The sequence below is a fragment of the Aythya ferina genome, assembly GCF_964211825.1.
Source record: "Aythya ferina genome assembly, chromosome: 14".
NCBI classification, from domain to species: Eukaryota; Metazoa; Chordata; class Aves; order Anseriformes; family Anatidae; genus Aythya; species Aythya ferina.
The window spans coordinates 3,680,788-3,706,468 of record NC_140312.1 but is presented as its reverse complement, the minus strand read 5'-3'; the positions used below and the strand labels follow the sequence as shown (position 1 = coordinate 3,706,468).

At 47.8% G+C, this 25,681-nt stretch overlaps 2 protein-coding genes across 2 annotated transcripts in view; both read right to left on the bottom strand.

The window, feature by feature from the left end:
• Nucleotides 1-835, bottom strand: part of SMAD5 (SMAD family member 5) — a 68,188-nt gene extending 67,353 nt beyond the window's left edge. The window contains exon 1 of the mRNA XM_084535580.1: nt 726-835. The gene's annotated coding sequence lies outside the window, so the exon portion shown is untranslated. The remainder of the gene's footprint in view (nt 1-725) is intronic.
• A 675-nt stretch (nt 836-1,510) lies between these two features.
• On the bottom strand, nt 1,511-23,123 carry TGFBI (transforming growth factor beta induced). The gene is made up of 17 exons (XM_084536183.1): nt 22,938-23,123; nt 19,361-19,459; nt 12,672-12,736; nt 11,830-11,987; nt 10,874-11,038; nt 10,218-10,364; nt 9,402-9,543; nt 8,635-8,847; nt 8,322-8,459; nt 7,924-8,069; nt 7,441-7,577; nt 6,773-6,903; nt 4,773-4,897; nt 3,737-3,839; nt 3,301-3,380; nt 2,695-2,719; nt 1,511-2,535 (listed from the first exon to the last, which is right to left on the bottom strand). The coding sequence occupies exons 1-17, from the start codon at nt 23,057-23,059 to the stop codon at nt 2,480-2,482; spliced, it is 2,052 nt and encodes a 683-aa protein (XP_084392309.1). The 5' UTR covers nt 23,060-23,123; the 3' UTR covers nt 1,511-2,479.
• Between the last annotated feature and the right edge of the window lie 2,558 nt (nt 23,124-25,681).

Sequence of the window (25,681 nt, the reverse complement as noted above, 5' to 3'; positions counted from 1 at the left end):
TCCAGAGGGCATCGGGGTGAGAAACCAAGGTGGAGCAGGGAGTTAGGTTGTGTCCAGAGTTTCCACCAACACAAAGCATCAGCTGGAGACACCAAAGCACAAAGGGCTTCTAAGAACAGAGCTCATGGGAAGGTTCCCCAGGACAGCTTCCCAGGATGTGGGATCCCAAGGAAATTATAGGGGAGACAGAGCAGGGACATGGGCCCGGATGGAGCAGGAGTAGTGTGGGAGAGAGAACTGCCAGAGGGGACGCGTCGTGGTAGAGGGTGAAAAAGGAACAAAAAAGGTTGAAAGGATAATCCTAACAGGGAGGATTGTCTCTGGAGTCCAAGGGCCTGTAGAATGACTTCTAACACCCACCAGCTGCTGTAGAAACCTAAAGCCAACAGCGAGATTTTCAGAGCTTTGAACATGGTAGGAATCTGCACCTCTACCTACTGCAAATACTTTTGAGATTCATAGGCCTGGTGTTCTCCCTGAAGCAATCCAAGCAAAGCTAGACCACGTACCAAACACAAAGACCATCACTGCATCATCGCTAGCCCCAAGGCAAGCCCACGAACCAGGCAGCAGGACACCAGAGTTCTGCCAGCAAAGGGGACATCTCATGGTCACATCTAAGCAAGACTTGTCCAGTCCCACCTTCTCTAGGAACTTCATTTTTGCAAAGAAACACTTAACCAGCCAGGTCAGACACAAGGAAGGTAGTAGCAAGAGGCACTCACCTAGGTGAGGAGCAGATCTGGTTTCCAGCTTCCCAGATAGCAAATAATTTCATAGTGCTTATTCTTGAAGCATCAAGGGAAAATAAAATAAGACCCCCCCAAAAAACAAACAAACAAACAAACAAACAACAAAAAACAGACTGCCCCCTGCAACTAAATATATTACTGAGCAAGCTGCAAAAACCTTTCTTTTTCTCTCTTGGACTTTTGTATGAGTCAATAATTGATTGTCCTAATTACAAAGGGCTGAGCCTCCCCCAGGAGCCTGCCCCCCCCCCCCGGTGCAGCCTTTTTCCTGAGGCTGCTGAGAACAGGTGGCCCAAGTTATTCCCCATCACGTCTCAGGGCTTACCTAACACAGGGCTGAGCCACAGCAGAAAAATAAAGAGATGAGATGGGAGGTTGGGGAAGGAAAATAAAAGAAGAGGCTGGTTATTTTTCACACATTTGAATTATGCTGATGGCTCGCATATGGCATTTCAATTTGGGCTTTTAATGGAAGAAAAGGATGCTTCTCAGCCAGGGTGGCCAAAACAAAGTGGAATTTTTTTTTTTTCTAAACTCTGTGCTTGATACCTTTGTTTTTTTGTTTGTTTATTATTATTATTATTTTTTTTTTTTTTCAACCCAAAAAATTCTGTAAGCCCGGGATGAGAAAAGAGGGACATTCACTGTTAGGTCTATAAATACTGATGTGCCCCACAACAACCCCTCCCCAGGTGGTCAAACTGCACCATCAAACAACTACACATAAATGAACAAACAAAACCAAGCATTACCAGCACTTCTCATATTTATATTTTTGATTTTATTTTTATTTTTTTTTTATTAAAAAAAAACAACCATTATTACAAATGAACCATTTACTGGAAGGCTTCTGCCAGGGAGAACTCTCATTTCAATCTTCTTTTGTGAATAAAAGGCAGCACAGTTAAAACCCATAGACAATAAACAACCCAATAAAAAAAAAAAAAAAAAAAGAAAAAGAGTTTCAAACCATAGCTTATAATTATGCAGTTTCCTCAATGTCAATAGAGAAGCTTTTATTAAAAGCCTTCAATTCAGAATTGTGTGGAAGACTTTTAGAACACAGGGGAAGAAGGAAAACAATGTTTGTTTCGTATGTATATATGTATTGCTTGGATACCGTTAGTGGATTCAACACATTTACTTCCTCCAAAGCAACCACCAGACATACGGTCGGTCCTGAGTGACGCATTTGCCCAGAAAGCTGAGCACACACCAGTCATTCTGGCCAAAATTTCCCATTTCTGGCCTTGGTTTGGAGGACGGCTTTCAATGAGCTCACACCTGGCTTCCCACGTTGGGAGCCTGGATTCCCAGAGATGGGAGCCTGGAAGAGGGGCTTTAATTCATCCTCTTCTGGTGTCCCCGAGTGAGGTGGCCCCAAGGTGAGCTCTGAGCATCTTCCCATGCTTCTGAAGCAGCGCTGAATTAAGCCCCTGCCCTTGTACATCGTAGGTATCAAGCACCAAACTGGGTATGTGAAAAACTGCAAATTAACAACTACTTTGTAAAAACAAAACGAACAAAACCAAACAAAAACCTATCCTCGGTGGGGGAACTTTAAGGTCAAAAACAAATAAAAACGGTCTTAAAATATATACATATATATATGGCTTTTAGTTTTTCCTATCCATTTCACTGGAAACAACAATAAATTTAAGGGTGATATTTGGTTTTTTCCCTGTAGCGTTCAGCAGGGCGGGTCGGATGGAGGCAGTGGCTGCAGCTCAGAACCCGCCCGAGTTCTCCTTCATCTTTGCTAGTAGCCTGGAGTAGACGGGAGCTGCGAAGGAGAAGAACAAGGTGGGTTGGACAGACACACAGACGCCATCCCCTCCCACCTAAGCTGCATCTTGATTGCAGCAAGACCACAGAATAAACTTTTCTTTAAGGGACAGGACATAGGATAGAGATGAGAAACAAGCTCAGGAAGTTGCCTTACCTAGTCGAGGATTCCTTTGAGAAACCTGCATGGAAAGAAAATATAAAGTTTGAATAAATACAATAAATCTCCAACAGCTATAAGATGACTTTACATGGCAATATTTCATCCTTAGTCTCCAAAAACTGTCCTGGAAGGTGCTGGGCTAGAGTCAAGGAGCAGCACCAAGCTGCCTCCTCTGTGGCATCTGTCTGACCTGCGGTTATACATGATGGCTTTCATAGAAGAAAGCCTTCTGTTTCTGAAATTTGGGCAGTCATATTCGGTACCTGCTTGTTCTTATCCTGACACTGTCAGAAGTGTCGAGTGGGATGGATGAATGACCCTTCGGTGCCATAGGCATTATTGGGATTGACACATACAGTAACGTGCCAAGGCTGCATCTCTGGTGTGCTGCAAATTGTAGGCTTCATGTTGCAAAAAATGTTATTTCTTATATCATTTAATGACAAAAGAAGAGAGGATTGATCAGTCCATGAAACACAGCTGCTTATTCTCTTTGTAGGTCAAAACCTGAATGTGAGGTTATCTTCAAATCACTATTAGCAAAATGTAATTTCTGTAGTTCTACAGTGACAGTTTTTTTGCTTTGTTTTTGGTTTTTACCTTAGATAATGCAGATGCCTGTTTGAAGATTTCTAATGCGGGATCTGCAGGCTCGTCACCTCTTTCTTGCGGCCTTGAAGCTAAGGGTGGGACACAGACAGCACTGACATTACTAGGTGCGCAGATATACAGATGGCATTCAAAGCACACAGGATGCTTCCTTCCAGCATTTCAGAGCATGTGCTGAAAACCCCATAACAGATTAATCCTCCTCAATAAACTGAAGGAATTGCCACAAGTCACCTCCCCCTCCCCAAGCAAGGATGGAGACGATGCAAGTTGGGACCAAGACGAGGCCACAGCTCCAAACCTGAGCCAGCTGCAGCCCCCAGCCCCTCCTGCCCCCTCTGCTCAGTTCCTTGCTGCTGCCCACATTAAACGAGAGGGGTTTGTGCACCCTGGTGGTGCAGCTCTGAGCATCCCAACCACGACCTACCCTGAGGCTGCAAGACGGAGTTGACGGCGTGAATCACACCGTTTGTGGCCATGATATCACTCTCTGCAACAGGCTCCTTGTTGACATGTATTATGTTGTTTTTCTGTTTGGGAGAAGAAAAAAAAAGAAAAGGAGAAAATGAGAAACTTTTGTCATCAGTGCTTTCCAATTTCATCTAAAAAAAGAAAACCCGCACACCCTCACTTTGCATTCATTCATTGCTGGCTGGCTATAGACATTTTCATCTTTTCATCTCTGTTGCCAGTTGAGAAGGCCATAACACCAAATGATAGCTGGAGCAGTCACCAGCAGGTTTGGGAGCACAGACTCCCTACATGGGCTGGGTGGGAGTGCTGAGCCGCCGTGGCAGAGCCCTTCCATCAGCATCCCAGTGCTGCTGCCTGCACAGAGAGGGATTACTACAGAATTTGTGGCAGGAGTGACAGGGGCTGGACATGGCAGGAGCCTGGCACACAAGCTGGCCAGCTCGATGCACTTTGGAGCACCAGCCTTTCCATTTTTGTCCTGCTTTTTCTTCCTTGTGCAACGAACGGGCCATGAGTTATTTATTCTGTGAAATATATCTTTTTTTCCTCAGTAGGGGATCCTGCATTCTCTTAATGTAGTGCAGAATTTCTGAGATAAAATTGTGCATCTAAATAAATCCTGCTGTGCTAGGGGAGCCCATGCAGAGATCATTTTCATTACGCTAAAAAAGACGTGTTAGCTGAACAAGCTATACATCTAATTTATTTATATTTTTTTTTCCCCTATGACTCAGAGTTAAATTTATAACAGCTCCTGGAAATCATTTACAATTGGTCTTCTGGGGAGAAAGCTGAAGAAAACCACATTTCAAGGCTGCCAACTTGCTGAATTGAATACATGGCAAGAGTCTCTCCACTACAGCCCCAAAAACACTGCTGATGGGGCCGTACACACATTCAGAAGAGGTTCCCATAGCACCCACATGAGCACAGACATTCTCTGCTCCCTGACACAGACATCTAAACACATAACAGAGGCAGTGACTCACGGCGCTGACTTCCAGTTTGTCTCCCTGCATGGACTTCAGCCTCACGAGCGCACTGACCGCGCCGCTCACCAGGATCTCATCGGCCATGTGGAACCGGAGGATGTTGCCAAGCTCCTTGGCATTACCTGGGGGGGAGAAAAAAAACATGTATGTTCGTGAAACTGCGTCAGTGCTTGTTTCCCATATTGCATGTGCTGGAATGACATTACGTGGAAATACTGTAATTTCCTAAAGGGCAAGGAATTGATGTAAATTTAAAAAGACCGATCAGAAGCACCTCAGATGGAGCTGGATAGGACATGGGGGCTGTTCATGCCTGTGCAGATCAGGATCCAAGCGAGTCCAGGAAGGATGTTGTCCCAGTGTCCCACCTTGGCACACATCAACCCTGCCCTATATGTGAAATCCCTATCTCTTGGTTATTTTGCAGTCTATTCTTTTCCTTACTGTGCATTGTATGAGCTTTATTCTGTTGTTTGTTGTTGCTTTCACTTCCAAGGAAGTTTGAAGACAAAAAAAAAAAAAAAAAAAAAAAAAAACACCAAAGAAACAGAAAACCTTATGTGAAATAGAGCACCCTGTGCTTGCAAACATCACTATTTTCATCAACACCAATGACACTTTGCATGGCATGATTCCTGGCTAGGAAGGGGAAGAGTGCAGGAGAGATGTCACGGATGGTTTACAGACTGCCAGCATGATCCCTGCCTCAGAGTCTCTCTCTACTCTTCTAGCTGTGCTTTGAACAAGATCTCAGGAAAACAAGAGGCTTCCCCTTCACCACCTGTTTTCCAGAAGAGGTGGTGATGTGCACAGCACGGCCAGCAGCCCCGCTCCATGTTCTCCTTTAGGGGCTGTGACTAAAACCCAGAGCAAAACCCAGAGACGGGCGATAGGGAACAGCTAGAGCAAAAACTGGCCTTCAGATAAGAAACCAGAGAAGCTACAAGCAAGGTGGACTTCTTGTTTTGCTGCCCCTATCTGAACACACTGTGAGCTTTTTTTCCATTACCATTTTTCTATTGTGGCCACAGCTCACACTGCGTATCCTCACCAGCATGATTCACTTCTTCATCAGAAGCATAAGCTAAATATTTGCGTGAAAAAACAAGAACATCTGAAGTGCCCACATCTGGGATGCTTCATTCCTGCAGCCGTTTATAATAGCTACAGAACAGCCCTGAAATATTTACACATTAATCACTAGGCTGGGTGTGCAGGCTGATATTACCAATTCCTCGTTCATGCACTTAAAAGGATAACCAGCCACCATGGGCAGATGCTCCACAAATTATGACGCCAATGTTTGGTTGGGCCTTAATGACGAGAAGACATTACACTCAAATACCTGGCATTGTTTCCAACCACAGCCATTTTCCAACATGAAGAAAACAAAAAAAAATCCTGCAGCTTATCCTGAAGAGGGTTATTAAACATTCCCATGCTTTTTTTTCCATGACTGGCCTGCATGTCTGTGCTTTTCAGGATATCAGCCTCTGTTTATGCTAGACCGGAATATTTGTTGTCTTCTCAGGATCAGGTAAGACTTCCTGCTTCGTCCATGTACAAATAGATGGAACAACAGCTCCATCCTTTTAGTAATGAAATTCCACACAGTGTGGCTTGAGTCTGAATGTGGGCCATGTTTTCTATTTGCAAAACTTACTTTAGATACCCTGATCCTGTGTGACTGATGTCCACTTTCACTTCTCTCATCCCTGACTGGAATTTCATAGCACACACTCCAAATATTTCATAGCACACACAAGTACAAGGGAAGTATAAACCCATGCCCACAGTTTTTGCGAGAGTTCAGTGCCACTGCTTTCTGTGCATCCTCGGTTTTCTGCTGGCTAGGGCTTATCCTAATGAGTCGTGTAGGATGCCCATGCTCACAGGAGACAGACTCAAAGAATATGGCAGACAAACTGAGCCATTGCTCCAGTATCACACAAATAACACACAGCAGCTGTTCACCCGAATGCTCTAAAAATGCTCACCCATTAGCTTGTTCAATTCCCCTTGTGGCATGGCTCGGAAAGCTTCATTTGTCGGAGCAAACACTGTGTAGGTACCTGGCCTGTTCAGGTTCTCCGTTAGGCCTGCAGACTGGATAGCAGCCACCAAGGTACTGAAAGACAACCAAAGGTACAACATTGGTGGCTGCACCACAAACTACATCTGTTGGTCTTTGAGCAATAACCTCTTGTGTTCAAGAGAGTTGTGAAATTACAATTGCAAAATCCTGCAAAATCGATTAACCCAAATGTCGATCGGGTAGGAAACGATCCCATGAGGTCCAACCAGAACATGTGAGAAATGGCAGAGCCAGCTGGGGATGCTGAATCCTTGGGGACAAAGAGGCTAGTGAGGAGACACAGAGGCTTGGCCGCAGCAGTACTGACAGCAGAGCTGGCTTCAGAGCTGGCTTCTAAATGTGCTCACAAGAGGACCACACACTCTTGGCTCACACTTCAATGAAAGATTACTTAAGTCTCACTCCCTATAATTTAAGAATGAGACCGTGGTTTTGGGTAATCTTTCCATGTAAAAAATAAAACTTATATGTAGTCATGACTACGATCCATAATAAATAGAATAACAAATAGAAAGCAGAACAGCAGCTCCTCTGCTCCTAGCTGGCACCTAGGAAGAGCAGAAAGGTCACCTGAAGCGATGGTCTGCCTTGAGAACATCCATCACGGAGCCAGTTGGTGGGGTCAGCATTTTGTCCACACTGAACAGGGTCCCAAACCTTCCTCTCTTGTCATGGGCAGCAATGCAGGCGTTTTCAATACATAGGTTCTGCAAACACAATCGCAGAAAAGCAACCTGATTAGTATGTGCTTTGAAAAAGGGATATTTATGCATTTCATAATGCTCAGTTACACTTTTTTTTTTTTATGTTAACTGTACCATGACAAGATGCTCAGCCTGCAGAATATTTATTACTTATGGTAAGGGATAAGAAAAAAAAAATTTAGCCCCCGGGTCCTGCTCACAATGAACCGGTCATGTAGAGGCAGTGGTTAAACTAATTGGTTTTGAGAAATTCAACTGGTTTTAAGAGGCCAAGGCCAGACCCCCACCCAGACAGGCTCCCCACACGCTGGAGATCCCACCCCGAGCACTGCCAGCTGCAGGCACCTACGTTGCGGTACACAAAAACTCTCAGCTCCTTGTCACCCAGCGTCTGCAGTTTCTGCCCATGGTAAAGGTATTTAGAGGAGAGCTGATCTTTGACAATGTGGTTCAGAAGCAAGTTCTTCATGTTGCTGTCAACAGAGACGGGTTTATCTGCAGCAAAAAAAAAAAAGCATGGAAACAAGCAGTGATTCATTTAAAATGACCAGAGACACTAAAAACATCCAAACAGAGATCATTACCCACACCAGATTTTAATTTTGAAGCTACATGCCCCTGTCTGTAGCTGAGGCATTTAAGGGAGAGTTTGCATGTTTGCACACTGAAACTCAGCCAAAGAGACACTGTTTGAAGCAGGTCTGTGGCCCACACTGACAGAAGAGAGGGATTTACTCCCCAATTTACCTTTGAATACATCATTCACTGGGGCAAGGAGGGTCACTCGCTCGTTGCCTGTTAGATGAGAACTGAGCCCAGCTTGTCTGAAAAGGTTCATGGACTCAGACACTTCAGATTCTTGGGCCAACTCAAACAGGGTCTTAGCTGGAAAAAATAAATACATAAATAAAGTAATGCATAATAACCTAATGCATAATAAAAAGGCAATCCATCCATTTCTACAAAATTCCTATGCCCTCTAAATCCATTATTTTTTTTGTCAAAAAGAATAATAGGCAAAAGAAAAGCATGACAAAGAGATGCAAAAAGCCTCCAATACCTGAGTCAGGGATCAGCAGTTCATTAACAAAATGTACAACGCCGTTAGTAGCCAGGATGTCCTTGTTGGCAATGATGGGCTTCCCGTTGAGGGTCAGCTCTTCCCCACTGCAGCCCACATCCAAGGTGGTCCCTTCCAGAGTCTCCATCGTGAGGCCAGCGATGATGGCCTCAGCACACATGGCTGACTTCAGGATGTGGTGGTTCAGCAGGTCTGCAAGAGAAGCGAGTGCCTTAGTGAGCTGGAAAAGTCAGACATAGAATTAATGCAGATTTAGGGGCTCTCTTCAAAGGGGAGGGCCCCCTTTGCATAGGGCTCTGCTCTAAGGGGTGTGTGGTCATTTCAGATTGTGCTGGCTTTAATTCAGCAGCCTGTGAAATGAAGTGTTCCAAAAGAATAATTTTTATGCACTTGTCAACTTTAGTTTTGTGTGGTCGTTTGATTCATTTGTCAGGGGAAGCTATGCTGATAAGTTCTCTTCTGTCTCTAGGTGGATAGAAATCAGCATCACATACAGGAATGCTAAATAAAAGGGACTGCTCTGGCTCCCTGCTCCAAATCTGGTACCACCCAGTGCCACGTCTACACACCTTCATCCCAAGAGCTCTGGGCTGTCTGGTTTTAAAAGATGGAAGCTGCCAAGTGTGTTTACTGCAGCTGTTGTCAGATCGTGTCAAGGAGCAGCTCAGCTCAGATTCAAAAAAGAATTCAGAAGAAGTGCAGAGCTCTCTTCATTCTTTCACTGGCCTTGGCAAACAGGCGCTTACCCCTCAGGGCTTCGGGGTCCCCTAGGATCCTGTTCAGGGTCTCTCGTGGGATCTTCTCAAAGGCTTCGTTGGTTGGAGCCAGGAGCGTGTACTGCCCTTCGCTTTCCAGCAAGCTGTTGAGGTCAGAAGCAGCCACAGCAGCCTGCAGAGAAATGAGGGTAAAACACGTCCAGCCAGAATGCAAAGGTCAGCAGCTTTGTCCAGGCAGTCACTGAGAGACGGATTTATTACAGCTTTTAGAATTTCAGAGCACTTACAAGAATCCTGAATAGCTTCTTTCAGCACTTTGGTCCCTTTATAAAGTTGGCCTGGCCCTGTGGTTCTCTTGTGCTCCAGAAATCTGAGTACAAGAGCCTTTTTTGGCCAGCCTCAGAGCCAGCGTGAATACCCTGATATGCCTGGAAAGGGTCATGGTAGTTCCAGTGAATAATTCAGACCAGACCCTACTGCAGAACCCCTCTGCTTTCTACTTTTTTCCTTAACTTGGCAAGTACCAAAGCAAATAAGTTGATATTCATCAAATCTGAAAAGTTAACATCTCCTAAGGCCAAGTTTCTGATACAATAGCGAGGAGCCAGACTCCGTCTACATCTTTTTACTGACAACAGTAGCAGGGTGACAGTTATTCTTACAAAACCCTGCTTCCTGCTTGCACTGATACCAAAAATACCTCGTCCTAAAGTAAAATAACTTATATTGGTACAAGGGTTTTATCAGCAGCTTTAGTCACAGCACTTAGGCACTGACAAGCTTCAATGGGAATGGGATGAGGGAATACCTTTAGGGATCCCTGGAGCACACATGGGTTAGACTCACCCGAAGAGTTTCCAGGCTTTCCTCAGTCTCGACGATGTGCTGAATGCTGTTTGTGGTGGTGGAGATGACTTTGTCAATGACATGGACCACCCCATTGGTGGCGTGGTGGTCGGCTTTCAAAAGCCTGGCGCAGTTCACAGTCACAATCTGCAAAGGGAGAGATGCAGGGGACATTAAGTGCACTGAAACAAGAAGGTGTAGCAGCCACTGCTGCTTTTCTATTTCAAACGCAGTGAGCGCTATAATACTGAAGCAGCAGGAGCCAAAATGTGGTTTCCTAAAAAAAAAAAAAAAAAAAAAAAAACAAAAAATTCACATAAAGAATGAGAATGCCCTATCAAAAACCATTTGAGTGGTATCATGTTTAAAGAGCTTTGAAAGTAATCAGTGGTTTTGTCTACCCTAAGAAAATATGCAACATCAAGCACTTCTCCAATCACTATGTTATACAGCAACATGGGCAACTTCTCTGCAACAGCATCTATGGAACTAACCACTTATAAATATTCTTTTCAAGCTCCTTCTGAACATCTATCGTGAATCAAGAGTTTTCAGCCTAGGCATTAAATAGTCCTGGATGTCCATGGATAGTGCAGGAGGTGAAAGGCAGCAGAAAAGGAAGCCCCTGGTGGGTAGGTTTGATGCAAGCATCTTACCCCGTTGGGATAGTGGTGAATCTGGATAGGCAGGTTCTGGTACATGGAGTTAAGCGTTGTCCCGTGCTTCAGGTCATCCGTGAGGACCCTTTTGTTCACCATGTGGTAGCGGAGGGCGTTGAGCAGCTCGATGTTAACATTGCTGACCAAGGAGTCCAGCGTTTCCTGAAAATCAGCAAAATTCATTTTTTGTGCTGAGCCTGTTGGTGGGGAGAGTCCGGAGGTTTGGCTGCATCGAAGGTCCCCATATATTAGTTGAGGTACTCAACCTCATGCCAGCAGGGCAGCTCTAATTTCCATAAAGTTGCATCTTTGGCCTTTCAGCAGCAGCAAGCAGCTCTGGAGGCCCTGGCCTTGGGAGACAGATGGGCAAGGGCAGCAAGCCCCGGTGTGGGGTCACTGCATTCAGAGGATGCTCCATTTGGTGCATCGGAGGACAGCAGTGGCAATTTCAGGAGTGGGAATTTCACAAGACACAGTGTGAGAAAAATCAAACCCAAAGTTAAGGAGATGGAGATGTAGCAGAGCAGGGGAACTCACTGGTGCAGGGAGGCTGCAGGTTTGCAGAGGCTCCAGTTGGGACTGGTGCTTGTACCAGTTAGTAAGAACAACCGGAGTGGTAAAGTGGGGGCAGCCAGAAAAATAATGAAAGGGATGGAAAGTCCCTTGCTGTGGTCTTAGTGCAATATCTGACATTAAGAAATAGGGAAAACTGAATGAGGCGATTTCTGCGTCTACCCACTGGGGAGCATCCAAACCTCTCTCCAGTGCTGGGCTCATTCAGAAATCGGGCTCTGAGGTTGATGGACCAGGACAGTGATTCCCATCTCAGAAACTCACAGCCCTCCCTGCATCAGGACCGTGTCTGTTCTGCCAGCTGGGGCTGGAGTCAGACCCCTGCAGAGCCCACTCAGAAAGCCAGAGGAAGAGGGGAACGAAGAGGAGTTATATCTTACAGCAGACAAGGAAGCCCAGGCCTCATTACTTGGGGCAAAAATCGTAAAACTCCCAGGTCCTTCGATTTCTGGCCGTAGGTTGGACCGGTCGGAGTAGAGCTGCGTGGTGGCCGAGCCAACAACTCCCAGGGTTTCGTAGATGTTTGAAAGCGGCAGTGCTGCAAGAAGAGAAGGTTATGATCCCGACACACCATTCATCCTGCTCTTCACTGCCGACAGAGCCGACCTCAGTCACAGCTGTGTAATCCAAAATCTACTCTTTGGGCTTTGCTGGAGTCACACTGCATGTATATAAACATAAATAGGTGGAAAGCAGACTCGGTGTACCTGGCCCGATACATGCTGCTGCTTGCTGCAGCCCCGTGGTTGAGTTCCAGCACCCAGCTCAGGGGAAGGAAGCGCTGGGACAGCAGGAGCAGAGCCACCAAGCCCCCTCCCAGCCTGCCAGCAGCTGAGCTGTATTTGCTATTAAGTGAAAGTTTTGCTCAACTCACCCTTGCCAAAATAGAAATGAGCAGAGACTGGCAAAACTGTCTGCTGCTTTATCGCTACCTTGCATTGCGTTTCCAACACAGCTCTATTACTTGTTGGACTGAGAAATTCCCCGTGCTTGATTGCCTTTAATTATATCCGAGGTTTTTACGTTGTCTGGGATTTTTTGCATGCTTTGGAGCTGAGCTGGTGCTCAGCTGGTGCTCTGCTGAGTCTGTTTTTGACTCGTTCAAAGCAATCTTGCGCACCAATTGCAAAGATCAAATCCACTTTGAGCAATTTTCTAATATTTCCCTTCAGTGGGCCGAGGAGTAATTTTAAGAAGTGTAAAAAATGTCAAATGTCTTTACCAGCTGGGCAGCCTTTCTCTCCAGGAACTTTTTCATATCCAGGACAGCACTCGTAGCTGATTACTCTGGAACAAGAGATGGACATGGCAGATTAACTGATAGCTCCTCGCTGCTTTTTCTCTGTTAGCTACTGTCCTGTCTGCGCTCATCCCTGGTGGTGAGGTTTCCGAAGCAGCGTCTTCCTTAGAAACACACACTTGAACAAAAGGCAAACCACAATTTTTATCGCCTCCAGCGCTGCGTGTTGCCAACCTCCCCACAGAACAAAAACAGACAATTGTTTTTCAAAACCACACTTGCCCAGCAACTTTGTCAGTCCCTGCATAAACAGGGGCTGGAGACTGATGGCACGGTCCCAGCAGATGACCTGAGCAAGGCAGCAAGCGCAGCACAAGCTCGAATCAAGACCTACACAGCACAGAGAGAGGCAAGGCAGAGACCAAAATATCCAGTATATCTGATTTATTTGCTTATTTTCAGGGGGAGTCCAAGTCATTGAGTTCAGCCTCTTCCACAGGAGGATTTGGGGTTCTCCCAGTATACAACCGATTGCAGTTTGGGCAGCGCACTGCAGCTCTGGTAAGGCTGCCCTACAAACCCGCTGAGCATCCCCCCATTTCACCCCATTCTTTGCCACCAGAAGATATTCACTTATTAAGAGCCAAGTTGGCATGACAGGCCTGGAGGCAAAGGGACACCTCTGGTCTTGGATGCCCTGGCCCCAGGACTTGGAATAATCCCTGCAAGGACAACTTCGCTGGGATGCCTGTGCCTAGGTGGGCACCCCAGGGGGTGATGCTGCACCCCTGGCTTTGCTACCAGGGGGCAGGGGTTGGAGCCCCTCCTGGGGACATGGGGAGCCCCAAGGATGACAGATGCTAAAGAAGCACGAGCTGCCTGACTGCTGCAGCTCAATGGGAAATGGAAGTCATCTGATTCTCAAAGCTGCCCTTTAAAGGGAACCTGTTTTCATACAAACGGGGAAAAAAAATATTAAAAATCAACCCAGAAGTTGCCTGTTTATTTTTCACAGGGGTTTCTTTCACTTATTGCTTGGTGTGAAAGGACGAGGCAATCTGGTAGACGGGCTAGGGCAGCGAGGCACTAGGTGTTCCTCCCAAAGACAAACCTTTCCTCTGTGCTCCTGCCTGGATTCGAGACAAGCCCGGTGCTGTAGTGCTGAGCCCCGGCATACTCACTCAGAGAGAAAGGAAAAGCCTCAAACTTCAGATATTTGTCATCATTTTAACACTGTTAACAAACAGTGGAAATGCCTGGGGTTTAAGAGGGAATTCTTCAGGGTAATTAAGAGCCAGTAAGTGAAACAAATACCTGCTTTTCTGTGACAGAAGCAAATAAATTCTGTGTCACGGTTTCCTAAGAGAATTACAAAGCAAACCCAGACTGATTGTCTAGACATTATATATTCCATGTGGGAAAGAGCTTGCCTAAAGCAATCCCTTCCTTTGACTACTGGAGATCTTAACACCCTGCTGCTCCACTTTCCCCAGCCCCCGGCTCGTGTTCATTACAAACACACACTTTCTCCCCCCACCACTTCCCTCCCCGACCTCTGATTTTTCTTTTTTTCACCCTAGAAACTAAATCCAGTCTAGACAGTTCCCTCGGTTCAGACCTGTAATCAAAGACGACGAGCTGATTAAAAAGAAATCGTTGCAGAGTTCAGCATAAATAATTCCTGAGTGCTGACGTGGGCTTTAAAAGGCGTATTTATGGATCGATTGGAGATTAATGAGCTGCGAGGAGGGGCAGGATGGGGTGCACACGAACTCGGGGATGCTGCTGCTCCAGCAGCTGGGTGAGGGCAGCGGGATGGGATGCAGGGACCACACCGCCAGATTTTTTATTATTTTGGGGGATGGGGGAATGTCTCCCGCACCACCCCACCAGGGAAGCCAGTGGTAAGAAGCACCAAGGCCAGTTATGGGGTTGGCACAGGCCCCAGTCTCTGGAGCTGACCTGCCAGCACCATCTGGCTCCGTGCACCACGTATGCCATTCCCACCCTCACCTCCCTGTTCCTTCTTCCCATCTTGTCCTGTATGATCTCAACTGTGATTTTTTAAAATTTATTTTGACAAATAAATAACTAAATAAGAGCTTTCTGAGTACTAGAAACCTTCTGCAAAGGGCCAGGTGAACACAGAGGTGCTCAGCCAAGTGTTTGCGCCTACAAGGAGCCAGTCCCAGGGATCGTGAAAACATCTTCAGCTTCAGCCACTTGCTCACCCGGGGCTGTGCCTTGGTGAAAGCACAAGAACACCCGAAGACATCCAGCCCTCAGGGAGCAGCATGGCCATGGCTGAAGGCTGCTCCACTTAATTTCCAGGATTTGGTACCCTACACCTCTATATGAGAGCACGGATACTCCTTTAACACATGCTCCTCCGTGAGCCCCAGCAGAGAGGGGCTTTGCCATGCCAGGGGTGGCTAACCTGGCCCTGCTGTCCATGGGCTTTGGCTGCACCAGGAGAGGGACCAGAGGGCAAAGGATGCCCTGCAGCACAGCCCTGTATGGAGACATCGCCCCACCTGCACTCCCCTACACCACCAGGTAGGCAGCACTGGAGGAGCTGCGTGGTCAGGATCAGAGCATCAGCTGGGGGGCTGCTTTTAATGGCAGAGGACAAACAGTGTTGGGATAAAGCCCTAAATGCTCCCCAACCATGCAGCAGATTCAGCACAAAAGCCAAGCCAAGTGTTTAGAGACACTGCATTGCTAAACGTCCCCGTGTCCTGGTGCAGAAGCAAGCTCCCTGCCTTTTATTAGCCATTGTCTCACCACCGCCGCATTCTTAGGGCCTGAAATTAAAATTTAAGTGCATTTTTGAAGGTAATAAAAACAAGCTAAGGCATGTATTAGTGAATAAAGATCCATTTGTAATAATTTCCTGTAATAAGTCCCATATGTTTCGTTTTTACAAAAAAGAGTGCCAGGGCTCATATTTTTTCCTGAATAGAGAAAAGTAAATCAGACCAAAAAAAAAAAAGTTAAGAGGAAAAGAAAAAGAAAGTACTAAGGGGCAACTTACTGCTACTAGTTATGGCTAGAAGAAAAAGATAATAAGAGAAAAAGAAGGAAGTTGTTGCCTTGTTCATTACACAAAAAGAGCGCATGTGGGAGGCATTCAGCTGCAACCCCCACTTCTAGGAGAATGAGTCCAGTTCATAAGGGAGACAGAAAAATATAAAAAGCGCAGACGTAACTATGAGAATATACCCTAAATAAACTATTTCTTTGGCCTTGGAATAGCCAACAGTGGAAAATTACCTAATTACCAAAACAATCTTGTTTCAGTGCTCATTAAAATCAAAGCAGTGTCGGACTTCTTGCCAACTGCCTTATCTCACTTCATCAGACAGTAATGCAATGATAAAATGTACATAAATCCTCGATCTAATTTCTCTCTAAGTGCGTGAGCCAATGCTTTAGCAAAGAGAAGAAAAACAGAGGAAAAAGAAAAGCAGATAAAGAGGTGGGAGTCCCCTTCTGATGCATGAGTTGAATTTTCCATCGTGCACATCCAGCTCCAGCGGCGCTCTCCATCCCGATGGACCCAAAGATGCCCATCAAGAAGCCAGCGTGCAGAGCCTCAGCTCCAGGTCTCATGCTTACAGCCCTAGCTGATTTCTTTCTGGATTTCTTTCTGGACACCGCTCCTCTGACAGTGAGCCTGCAGCAGGCACCGGAGGGTCGTGCACATGGGGACAAGGCCAAGCACATCTGAGCCTCTCGTGTTGCTGCGTGTCTCTGGGCTCAGGATGTGACCATCCCAGGAGCATCCTATGACTTACTGCTGTTGGCTTGCAGTAACATTTCTGCCCTTCTCTCTCAAGGCTGTTTCCCTTCTCTCAGCCAGCTCTGCGGGAGCTTGCTTTGCTTCTCTACAATACCTGCTCCCTCGCTGACCTCCCTCCCTGCTACCTGTTTGAAACGCAGCTCAGAGCAAGAAAATAAATCAAAACTCAAAACAGTCAAAGCTATCTTCCTAGAGGCAGGTATTTGCATCTGCAACTGTATTGCCACTTCCAACTTGTGGCACCACTGACCCTTTAAGCAAATAAAGAAGATAACGGGTCAAAAGTGAAGTAGTTGAGATGTGTCAAGCATCTCCCAACCCAAGACTGCTCCTCTCAGAGATGGAAAAAGCCTTTAGGAAGAGGAGAGAAAAGACTGTGCTTATCCACAGGTGCACCAGCTCTGGTGGGAGATGGGCACAGGGTCCCCTGCAGGGCTGCAGGAGTGCATCCAGCCACCAAAGGGAGGACCCAAGGACACAACTTCGGGAGAGGGTTTCTGCCCCCAGGCATGCTGCCAAACGTGCCAAACCCTGACTGTTTCTGGGATTTAAAGACACGTGGTGCTCTCAGAGGTTCTCCCAGCCTCACGCAGAGAGAAAGTTTGGGGGTTCATGCTGAGCACCATGGACTGTACCCATAAATTCTCCTGAGAGCCCAGACACCAAGGATGGAGCAGCACCAGGCCCCGACACTGCTATAGGAGTCTGATTGCTGCAGCATAACGCCTAACATCCCCACCGGCTCCTGATTGCTTCCAGACGCCGGGAGCACCACGTCCAGTGGGAGCCATCACCAGCAAACGCCTGTAATCAGAGCTGTCCCGGGGTCCTCCGGAAAATCTGAGTCAAGGCACGTGTCCTTTGTTCTGCACAAGCACTGCGAAAGGGCAAAGTAAGGCACAGGCTCCAAAGCGACTAGGAAAAGAGGAAAAGACAGTAAAACCCATTGTTGAGATGATGCGAAGTGAAGAACGGTGAGCTAATCCCACGTGCAAGGGGAACATTATCTCATAGGTTAACACTCAGGTTAATGGTGTGTATGCTTCATTCTCAGCAGCGTGTCACTGGAGAAGACATTTGGGGAAAAGCAGAGCAAGAGAGGTTGGAAGAGACCACCCCAAATCCCCAGTGAAATTCGGAGGGATGCCAGCCCTTCCGGCTCCTTCTGCAGATAAGTGGCTGAATTGTCTGCCAAATACAGCTGCGCAGTTGCTTGAGGTTTAGTTTCTGATTTGCTTCAGTGCTGAAGCAATCCTGGGGTGGAGCAGCAAAGCCACCCCGGGTCCACAGCAGTCTCATTTTGTTGGGAGGCCTACCTCCAAACACGTTCTCCTATCTGAAGGGGCAACAATGATACCATGGCATAATCTGATCCATTTTATGTTAAAAAAGCCACTATTCAACCAAGATGAGAGTCTGAACTCTAAGCACCCATGTCAAGTCTTACTGGATTTAATGGTTTTATAGAATTAGGGTTTGGAGGAAGGTGCTTATTTCTTTTTACAACATTGCTTCTCTCTCTTTTTTGCAAAGAAAATTAGACTTAAGGGAAACCTGCCCGACACATGGTACATCCTGCAGTGCATCCTCCTGAATTACAGAACTGTCTTATTTGAGATGGATTGACGGGTAGAACAATGAAAGGCCACGCACGGGGACAATTTGACCTCCTTCCTCACAACACCAACACAAAACCAACAATTCTAAATCTGATAGCCAGCAATCGCAGCTAAACCAACAAAGGCAACCAAAATAAAAGCAGCCCAGCTCACCACAGCTCAAGATCTGCTGTTTACTTCACAAACATGGCTTATTTAATCCACAGTAAAGAACAGCATGTTCCTATAGATCCAGTTACAATTTACATTGGACCACACCAGAGGCACACCGGCTGATTTCTGCTGTTTGTCCCAGATCAGTGGTTTCTTGCCGTCTGTGATTTCAGCCTAGAAGAAATCTCCTGGACTTTCCTTTCAGTTTTTGCTTTCTGAGGAGGGATGGTGTGTGGCTGGGGGGTCACCACCTCCTGCGACCCCTGCGGAGTCCCCAAAGCCATCTGAGAGCCGCGGGGCCAGGGACAGCAGCAGTGGCTAACGCCGTGTGCGTGCTCAGGCCGGAGCCAGCAAACGTCCCTGAGAGCCTTGGTTGGCCTACACCAAGAAGATAGCTTCCCCGTGCTGCTCTACAGCCTGGCAGGGAGTCAGGCACGCGATTATCTGCTGACTGCATCACTCAGAGGAATGTCCCGAGGCTGCCCGCATGGCTACGCTACGCGACAGCTACTTGAATATTTTTGTTTGCGATGTTAGATGTGGAATTGGCCTGCGAGTGTAATTAACTTTCCTGGTGGAGTCATCAGAGTGCTGGCTAAAACTGACACTTCGTTCCCCTTATTTCTGTTTCCTCTTCCAAAGAAAACATGTGTAGATGAATTTTGTGTTTTCTCCAATAACCATCAGCTCCGGGCTGCCTTTTTTTCTTTTGTTTCTTTTATTTTTTTTTTTCCAGCTAGGCAATATTGGGCCTAGCAGTAAGAGAGGCACAGCTAAGTACCAGAAACCATCTGGACCACACTTCTTCACAGCATCAAGAGCTATAAAACATATATAGATATGCAATTAGAATAAATCACCAGGGTTTGAATTTACACGGTATTTTCCATTCTTAACATTGAAGTGTTTCAGAATTGTGTTTGTCAATTGGGAAAAAAACAAGGCACAATTTTTTCTTTGCTAGTGAAAGGCTAAAACAGCCCTTAGCACACACAATATAAGTTCACTCAGTGTCTGTTGCACCATTTGCTTCCCCCACCCAGCAGCTGCCTCCGCTTGGGTTTTGGGGTGACCCCGGAGGGCTCCCAAGTACTCACGTTGACTTCCCGCAGATCTTCCTCTGGTACCACTGCTTGCAGTTCGTGAAGTATTTCCTGTTCGTGCCGATCAGCTTCTGCACCGCGCAGACGTTGGGTCTGCAGGGAGAGACAGAGCAGAGGAGGGTCTGAGAGCCCAGAAAACCCCACCGTGGGTGTGAGACGAAGGGAACTTGGAGAGCTGACTTTCCAGGTCTCAAAGTGAAGGAAAGTGGTGAAAGAGTCCTCTCTACCTCTCTCCGCTCTGCAAGGTTATATCTTCCTTCACTGAATGCAAGGCTTGGCTTCTCTCCATGCTACACCCCTCCCAAAATATAAAGGAATTGAGTTAAAGATAGTAGTTCAGTTGTGATTTCTATGGTGAACACCAACTTCTAATTTAGAGACCTAAGTGTAACCCAATAAATTTCTGCAATAATTCAAATACTTCCCCTAAACCCATTATTTTATTGTTTAGGACCTAAAAAAAGGACATATTTATCAGCACCAAAACCAAGATGGGCACTTTTGCTGTCCAACAGACTGAGCCTATGCTGGACACAGACGTGAGCTACTGGAGGGGAAGACAAGCAAGTGGTACTGTCCCACTGGAAGCTGGCAGCAGCCTTCCAGCTGTCAAAGAAGTGGTGTCATGGGGAGCAAAGCTGTGGTCACACCATTCCCAGCTCACCATCTCCAGTTGCCACTTGCCATGGCTCATGTGCCAGCAGTTCTGGCCACGAGTGTGGACAAGGCAGGGGCCTTGAGATGTGATTTTATAGACGTGGGCTTCAGCCAGAAGTACAGCAAATGCCCCAAAATACTGCAGATTCTCAGCCCAACTGCCCCTGGATTCCCAGTACCAAAACCATGCCCTGATCGCAGCAGCAGCACAGAAAGTATGAGCAGCGTTGGCTCCCAGAATAATAAGGGGAAAATAAATTATTGAGTAAAATACATAAATCATCACTTTGGAAGCACTCTGCTCAGCACCTTCCAAGGCACACATCCTGGATGGGACACGGAGATGCTGCTGTGGAGGTCTCACTGATCTCCTTCGGGAAGCAGACAGACATTTGCCCCTGTTTGGCTGGGACACTGCCACTCACCTGCCCCAGCCACAAAAGCAGGCTCTGCAGAGGCTCTGCAGCCCACTGCCAAGCCCTCCTGCAGGCGTATTTGCTTCACACCAGCACCCAACACAAGTCAACCTGCCCATCCTTAGTGTAAATTCAGCAAGAGCTTGGCTTGCCTTCAACAAGCTTTTGCTGATGTGACTGCAACAGGGCCCTGCAGAGGCAGGATTTGACCCTGCCAGACCCTGGCACCACCACAAGGGACCAAGTGTGGACCCATGGGACCTCGGGGAATTAGGTTCACTGCATCTCTTGTTGCTGCCCTACCCAGTAAGAGTAGGTTGCTGCTGCATGAAAGCATTTAACTCCCTTTCTATACATAAGGTGAGGGACAAGGAGAAAGAATCTACTGAAAAAAAAAAAGGTAGAAATCACAAAGCCAAACTTTCAGCTGGTGCAAGCTGGCACCAGCTCAGTAACTTCCACGCCAAACCCCGGCTGAGAGACACGTCTGTGCTCAGTGACTCAGCCCACCTCGGCTCCTCCAGCCCCGGCGCGCCGAAATGTGGTTCCAATTACACTGAAATTCCAAATCTTGCCTCGATTTCAGCGTCTGGCTGACGGCAGTGGACAATCCCTCTAATATTCGTCTTGACAAGCCTGGCTACTGAAGGACTTGTTTGATCACTTCCCCCCTATCCCTGGGAGCAGCCTGCCAAGAAACCTCCTGGGCAGCCCCAAACCTCCTGCTTTGCCCCCTCCTCCCTGCCTGGGACCCGGCGCCGCCGGGCTGCTCGCTGACTTTTTGGGAAAAACTTCCCAGTTTTAACCCTGTGCTTAGCAATCCCCCCGAGGGCTGTGTTATCAATGATTCCCACAGGCAGGCTGTAGTAGCAGCTCCCCGCCGTGCCTGTTCTGGTGCGTTGCCCAGTCTGGCTTAAAATGAATTTGTCAACACTCTCCCCGCTCCTCGTTGGAGTTCATCACCTCTGCCATGCCGTTCCCAGCTGACTCGTGGATAAAACCGCCCATTGTTTGCCTGCATCTGAAGCCTTCCCCTTGGCAGGCAGCAGCTGGGAGCTGCCGGGGCAGGGGCAGCCCTTGGGAAGGGGCATTAAAGAGCAGGACCCCCCCTATGACCTCCCCGGTCCCACAGCATCTCCCTGCCGTGACTGCACCCACGCACCCAGATTTCCATCTTCAGATGTTCACGCTCCTCCCCACATGCTTCTCATCTCGCCCCCCAGCACCTGAGCTGATTCACTTAAAAATAATTAAGCTGTACGAGTTTTGCTGCAGAGCCAAGCCCTGCCACCCAACTTGTTCCCAGCTCAATGGGAGCATTGATGGTGCCGGGGGATGCTCAGAGCAGAAAGGGTGGCATTCCTGCTCGCACATCCCTCCAGAGCTCCTTCCTGCAAGCGAAACAACACGCCTCACATCCCAGAGCTTTTGGGCTGCTTTTCTGTTGCTGTGTCCTTTTGACACATCATTAATCAGCGTTCAGAATTTAGTTTAAAAACTCGCTCGGGATAAATTGCTCTCTCCATCGGAAAGCGACCAGCGAGCCAAGTGCTGCTGTCAGCTCTGCCGGGTTTATCTCAGCAGAACTTCTCCTCATCTGTAACGCTGCCACAGCAATGCCTGCAACCCTTTCGGTACTGAGATTTTACCAATAGGCGTCCGCTCCGAATTTGCCTGTAAGGTCCTCCGTCCGGTGAGATACCCAAACAGTGCTCCCCTTCTTGGAAAACGCTGACCTGGAGCCTTGCCAGGTGACATATCAAATTGCGATATTTCAGCCTGGTTTTTTACAATGCGATTCGTGACCCTGCCCTCAGCAGCCCATTTAAATGGAAGCTACAGCTCAATCAATGTCACCACCGGGAGGGACAAGAGCCAGCTGAAGCGTCTGTCATCGTTTCACTCTGCCTATTCCCGATATGTTACAAAAGCAGTGGGGGCAGCCATCAACAGCTGGGTAGCTCTCCTCCCATCAGTAAAAAGAGTCAAACAACACAGCCCATAACACATAGACATATAGAGATGTCTACCTGCATTTTTGGGGTGTTTCTTATCTCTGAAGGCTCTGATTAAATAAGGGATTACTTTATTCAGGAAAACTTTCAGGACTTAAAGAGCAAGTTGGTGCTTACTCCACAGACACCCCTCAGCCACTGAACCAAGTTTCTTTCTTTTTCTGCGAACTCTTGAAAAGGGGAACTCCTTCCACGAAACGCTTAAGTGAAAATCTGAGGATTTTTTTTAACCCCTTCACGGGGATAAACTGATGAAGAGCCGTCTAAAACGACGACCGGAGCATGAAGCATCCTGAAGGAAAGGAAGAAAGGAGAAAGAAGGAAAAGCCCCCGGGGGTGGGAAGCCCCCGGGCAGCGAAGGAACCCGAGCCGCGACCCCCGAAACAAAAAAAAAAAAAAAAAAAAAAGTTTTGGGGGTGTTTTATTATTTTTTTCCCTTCCCCTCTCCCCTTCTCGCCCCGGGGGCGCGCAGCGGCCGCTTACCCGTGCTGGCGGCCGCGGAGGCGGCTGTGCTGCAGGACCTGCTGGTACGGGGACTTGGCGGCCAGCCCCAAACCCAGCCCCAACCCCAACCCCAACGCCAGCAGCAGCGGCAGGCGTGCCATGGCCGGGATGGGACGGGACGGACCGGGTGGGACGGGTCGGGATGGCTCGGGACGGGCCGGCGGCGCCCGCGCCTCCCGTTAAATGCGGCGGCGGCGCGGGGCGGGGAGCGGAGCGGCCCCGCGGGGGGAGAGGAGCCGCCGGGCGGCCCGGCCTTGCGGGAGGGGAGGGGAGGGGAGAAGGGGAAGGGAGGAGGGGAGAGGGAGAGGGAGACGCCCCCGGGGAGGGCATCCGTCCACCGACCCATCCACCGACCGACTCACCCATCCATCCACCCATCAACCCATCCCTTCATCCCTCCATCCATCCCCTGTCCATCCTCCAATCCATCCATCCATCCATCCATCCATCCATCCAACCATCCATCCATCCATCCACCCACCCACCCATCCATCCCCCCGTCCATCTATCCCCCAATCCATCCATCCCCCGGAGCAGAATGCAGCCAGGGGCATCCCTCATCCTCGCTTCCAGCACTGCATTTCACCCACAATCTCTCTTGCTTCTTCTCCTGGGCATTTTTCTCTCTCACCTCCCCTGACTCAGGTCCCTGATGTGCTCCAGGGGTCCCATCTGATCCCAGCCTGCAGGGAGCTTTCCTGCCTGCCCCACAAGCATCTTTGAGTTCCACCCCGTGCTGCCTTGCCTGGCACCTTCTCAAACGCCTGCAGGCATTGCAGCCCCATCCCCTGGGTCCTTCCAGCGCTGTCAGGGGTCACACTCAGTGAGGGGTTTCTGGTTTACTTTAAACCACAGTGGGAACAGCAAGGCTGCCATCAACAGGCTCCCCTTGTGCAGGTTGCTTGTGTCCCGTACAGCTCTGGGTTAAACCCTGGGGTGAATTCAGCAGCGAGCCACAGGGGAACCCCTTGCTTTGAAGGGCCACAGACACTCGGAGGTGCCAGCCCACCGTAGCCAGTGTGATGGCACCCTGGAAGCCAGCCCTGCCCTGGAGACAGCCTCAGCATCCCAGGCATCCTAACAGCTCGATTGGAAAACCTCCGGTCCTGTCAAGGGCACCTCGCTCCCAGCTTTACCCAGCCTGATGCACCGCAGCATCCCAAACGCGTTTCTAAAGAATCCACTCTGGCTGGACCGGCACCAAACTTTAAGGGCTCTTTTCTCCCAAAATGTTCCTGGAAGGCAGAAGGAGTCCTTTGTGGCCACTTGCTCTTAGGGACTGACTTGTGCAGAGCCTTGTGAGGATTTGCAGGCTGCAGGAAGGGCAGCTGCTCGGCAAGGAACGGGAATTGAAATGGATCCAGGGAGCAGCCGCTGAGCCAAACAGAAGAAGTCTTTAGCAATAATAAACACTTTCTATTTACAAAGATATTTTTCCCCCTGCAGTAAATAAATCCGATTAGTGTAAACAGCATTAACGCTTCTTGGATAAAATACACAAACCCTTCCCCAGTGTCGGGTTTCCTCTCCCTGGGAAGTGCCTGGCTGCTGCCTCCCTTATGGAGATGAATCACAAAGCCTTACCTGCAGAGGCTCATGACTCCAGCCCCAAAGACAAGAAACAGAGATTTCAGGTCTTCCTGAGAAAAAGGGAGGATTTTGAACTTTTTATGTCTTTCCTTAACACCAACCTTCCTCATCTACAGCCCCACATCACCAGGATGTTATAACCCTCCAAAACAAGACCTGATATTCCTCACCTGAGACCTGATATTCCACCCACCCAGAAGGCAAACTCCCTGTTTTCATCCACCTCTGCTGGTTTTCTTTCTCCCCACCTCTCCCTTCTGTCCCGCTGCCTCCTCGTTCCTCTCCAGTGCATCCCCATTCATTATCCCCCTCCAGCAGGACTCTCTGTTCTGACCAAGCCTTCAATTAGCTTCTGTGAATCTTTCTGAGAGTGCTTCAGCTGTTTCAAAGAAATATTTAAATAAATTAGGCTATCAGACTGTGACAAACCTATTTGTGAATGGCCATCACTTTCTCTTGCACTTGTTTTAACCTCTGCCTTCAGATGGATGTTTAGTTTGAAATGAAATCCATTGGCAGTGGGCTCCGTGCACACTCATACAAATACCCAAAAATCAATCACGTAGAAAATCGCACTTACACAAATAGACACTTCTGTACACAGTTCAGAGTAAGCAAGAAGCAGAAGTAACAGCTGCTCCACCAAAAGGGAGGAATCGCGAGACATAACCCAAAGCTCAACTAAAAAAAAAAAATCTACAGCAATAATAAACATCTATTATTTAAAGATTTTTCTGTGTAAACAAAGCTGAAAGCTGAAATTACTGAATCATTAAGACCATAAATATTTTTACTTTGTTCTGTAGCTGCATGGGGAGGCCAGAAGGAGAGCTTTTAAACAACCACCACCTCCCCACCTCCCCAGAAACAGCTTTAGGAGAACTGATCAGCAGCATGAAATTAAAAGTATATATATATATGCATATGTATATATATTTGCCTGCCATTGTAAGTTACTATCTTCATAACAGCATAAGCAGTGATTGCCATGAAAAAAGTTCTAGCTACATTTAGTAAAAGCCACATCTCTGGAGGAGACTGAATCTCCATTTAATTTGTCTGCAGCTAATGAGTGTTAAAGTGTCTCCAGCTCACGTGTTAAATACATGGCAGATGCTCCTTCACACCACACT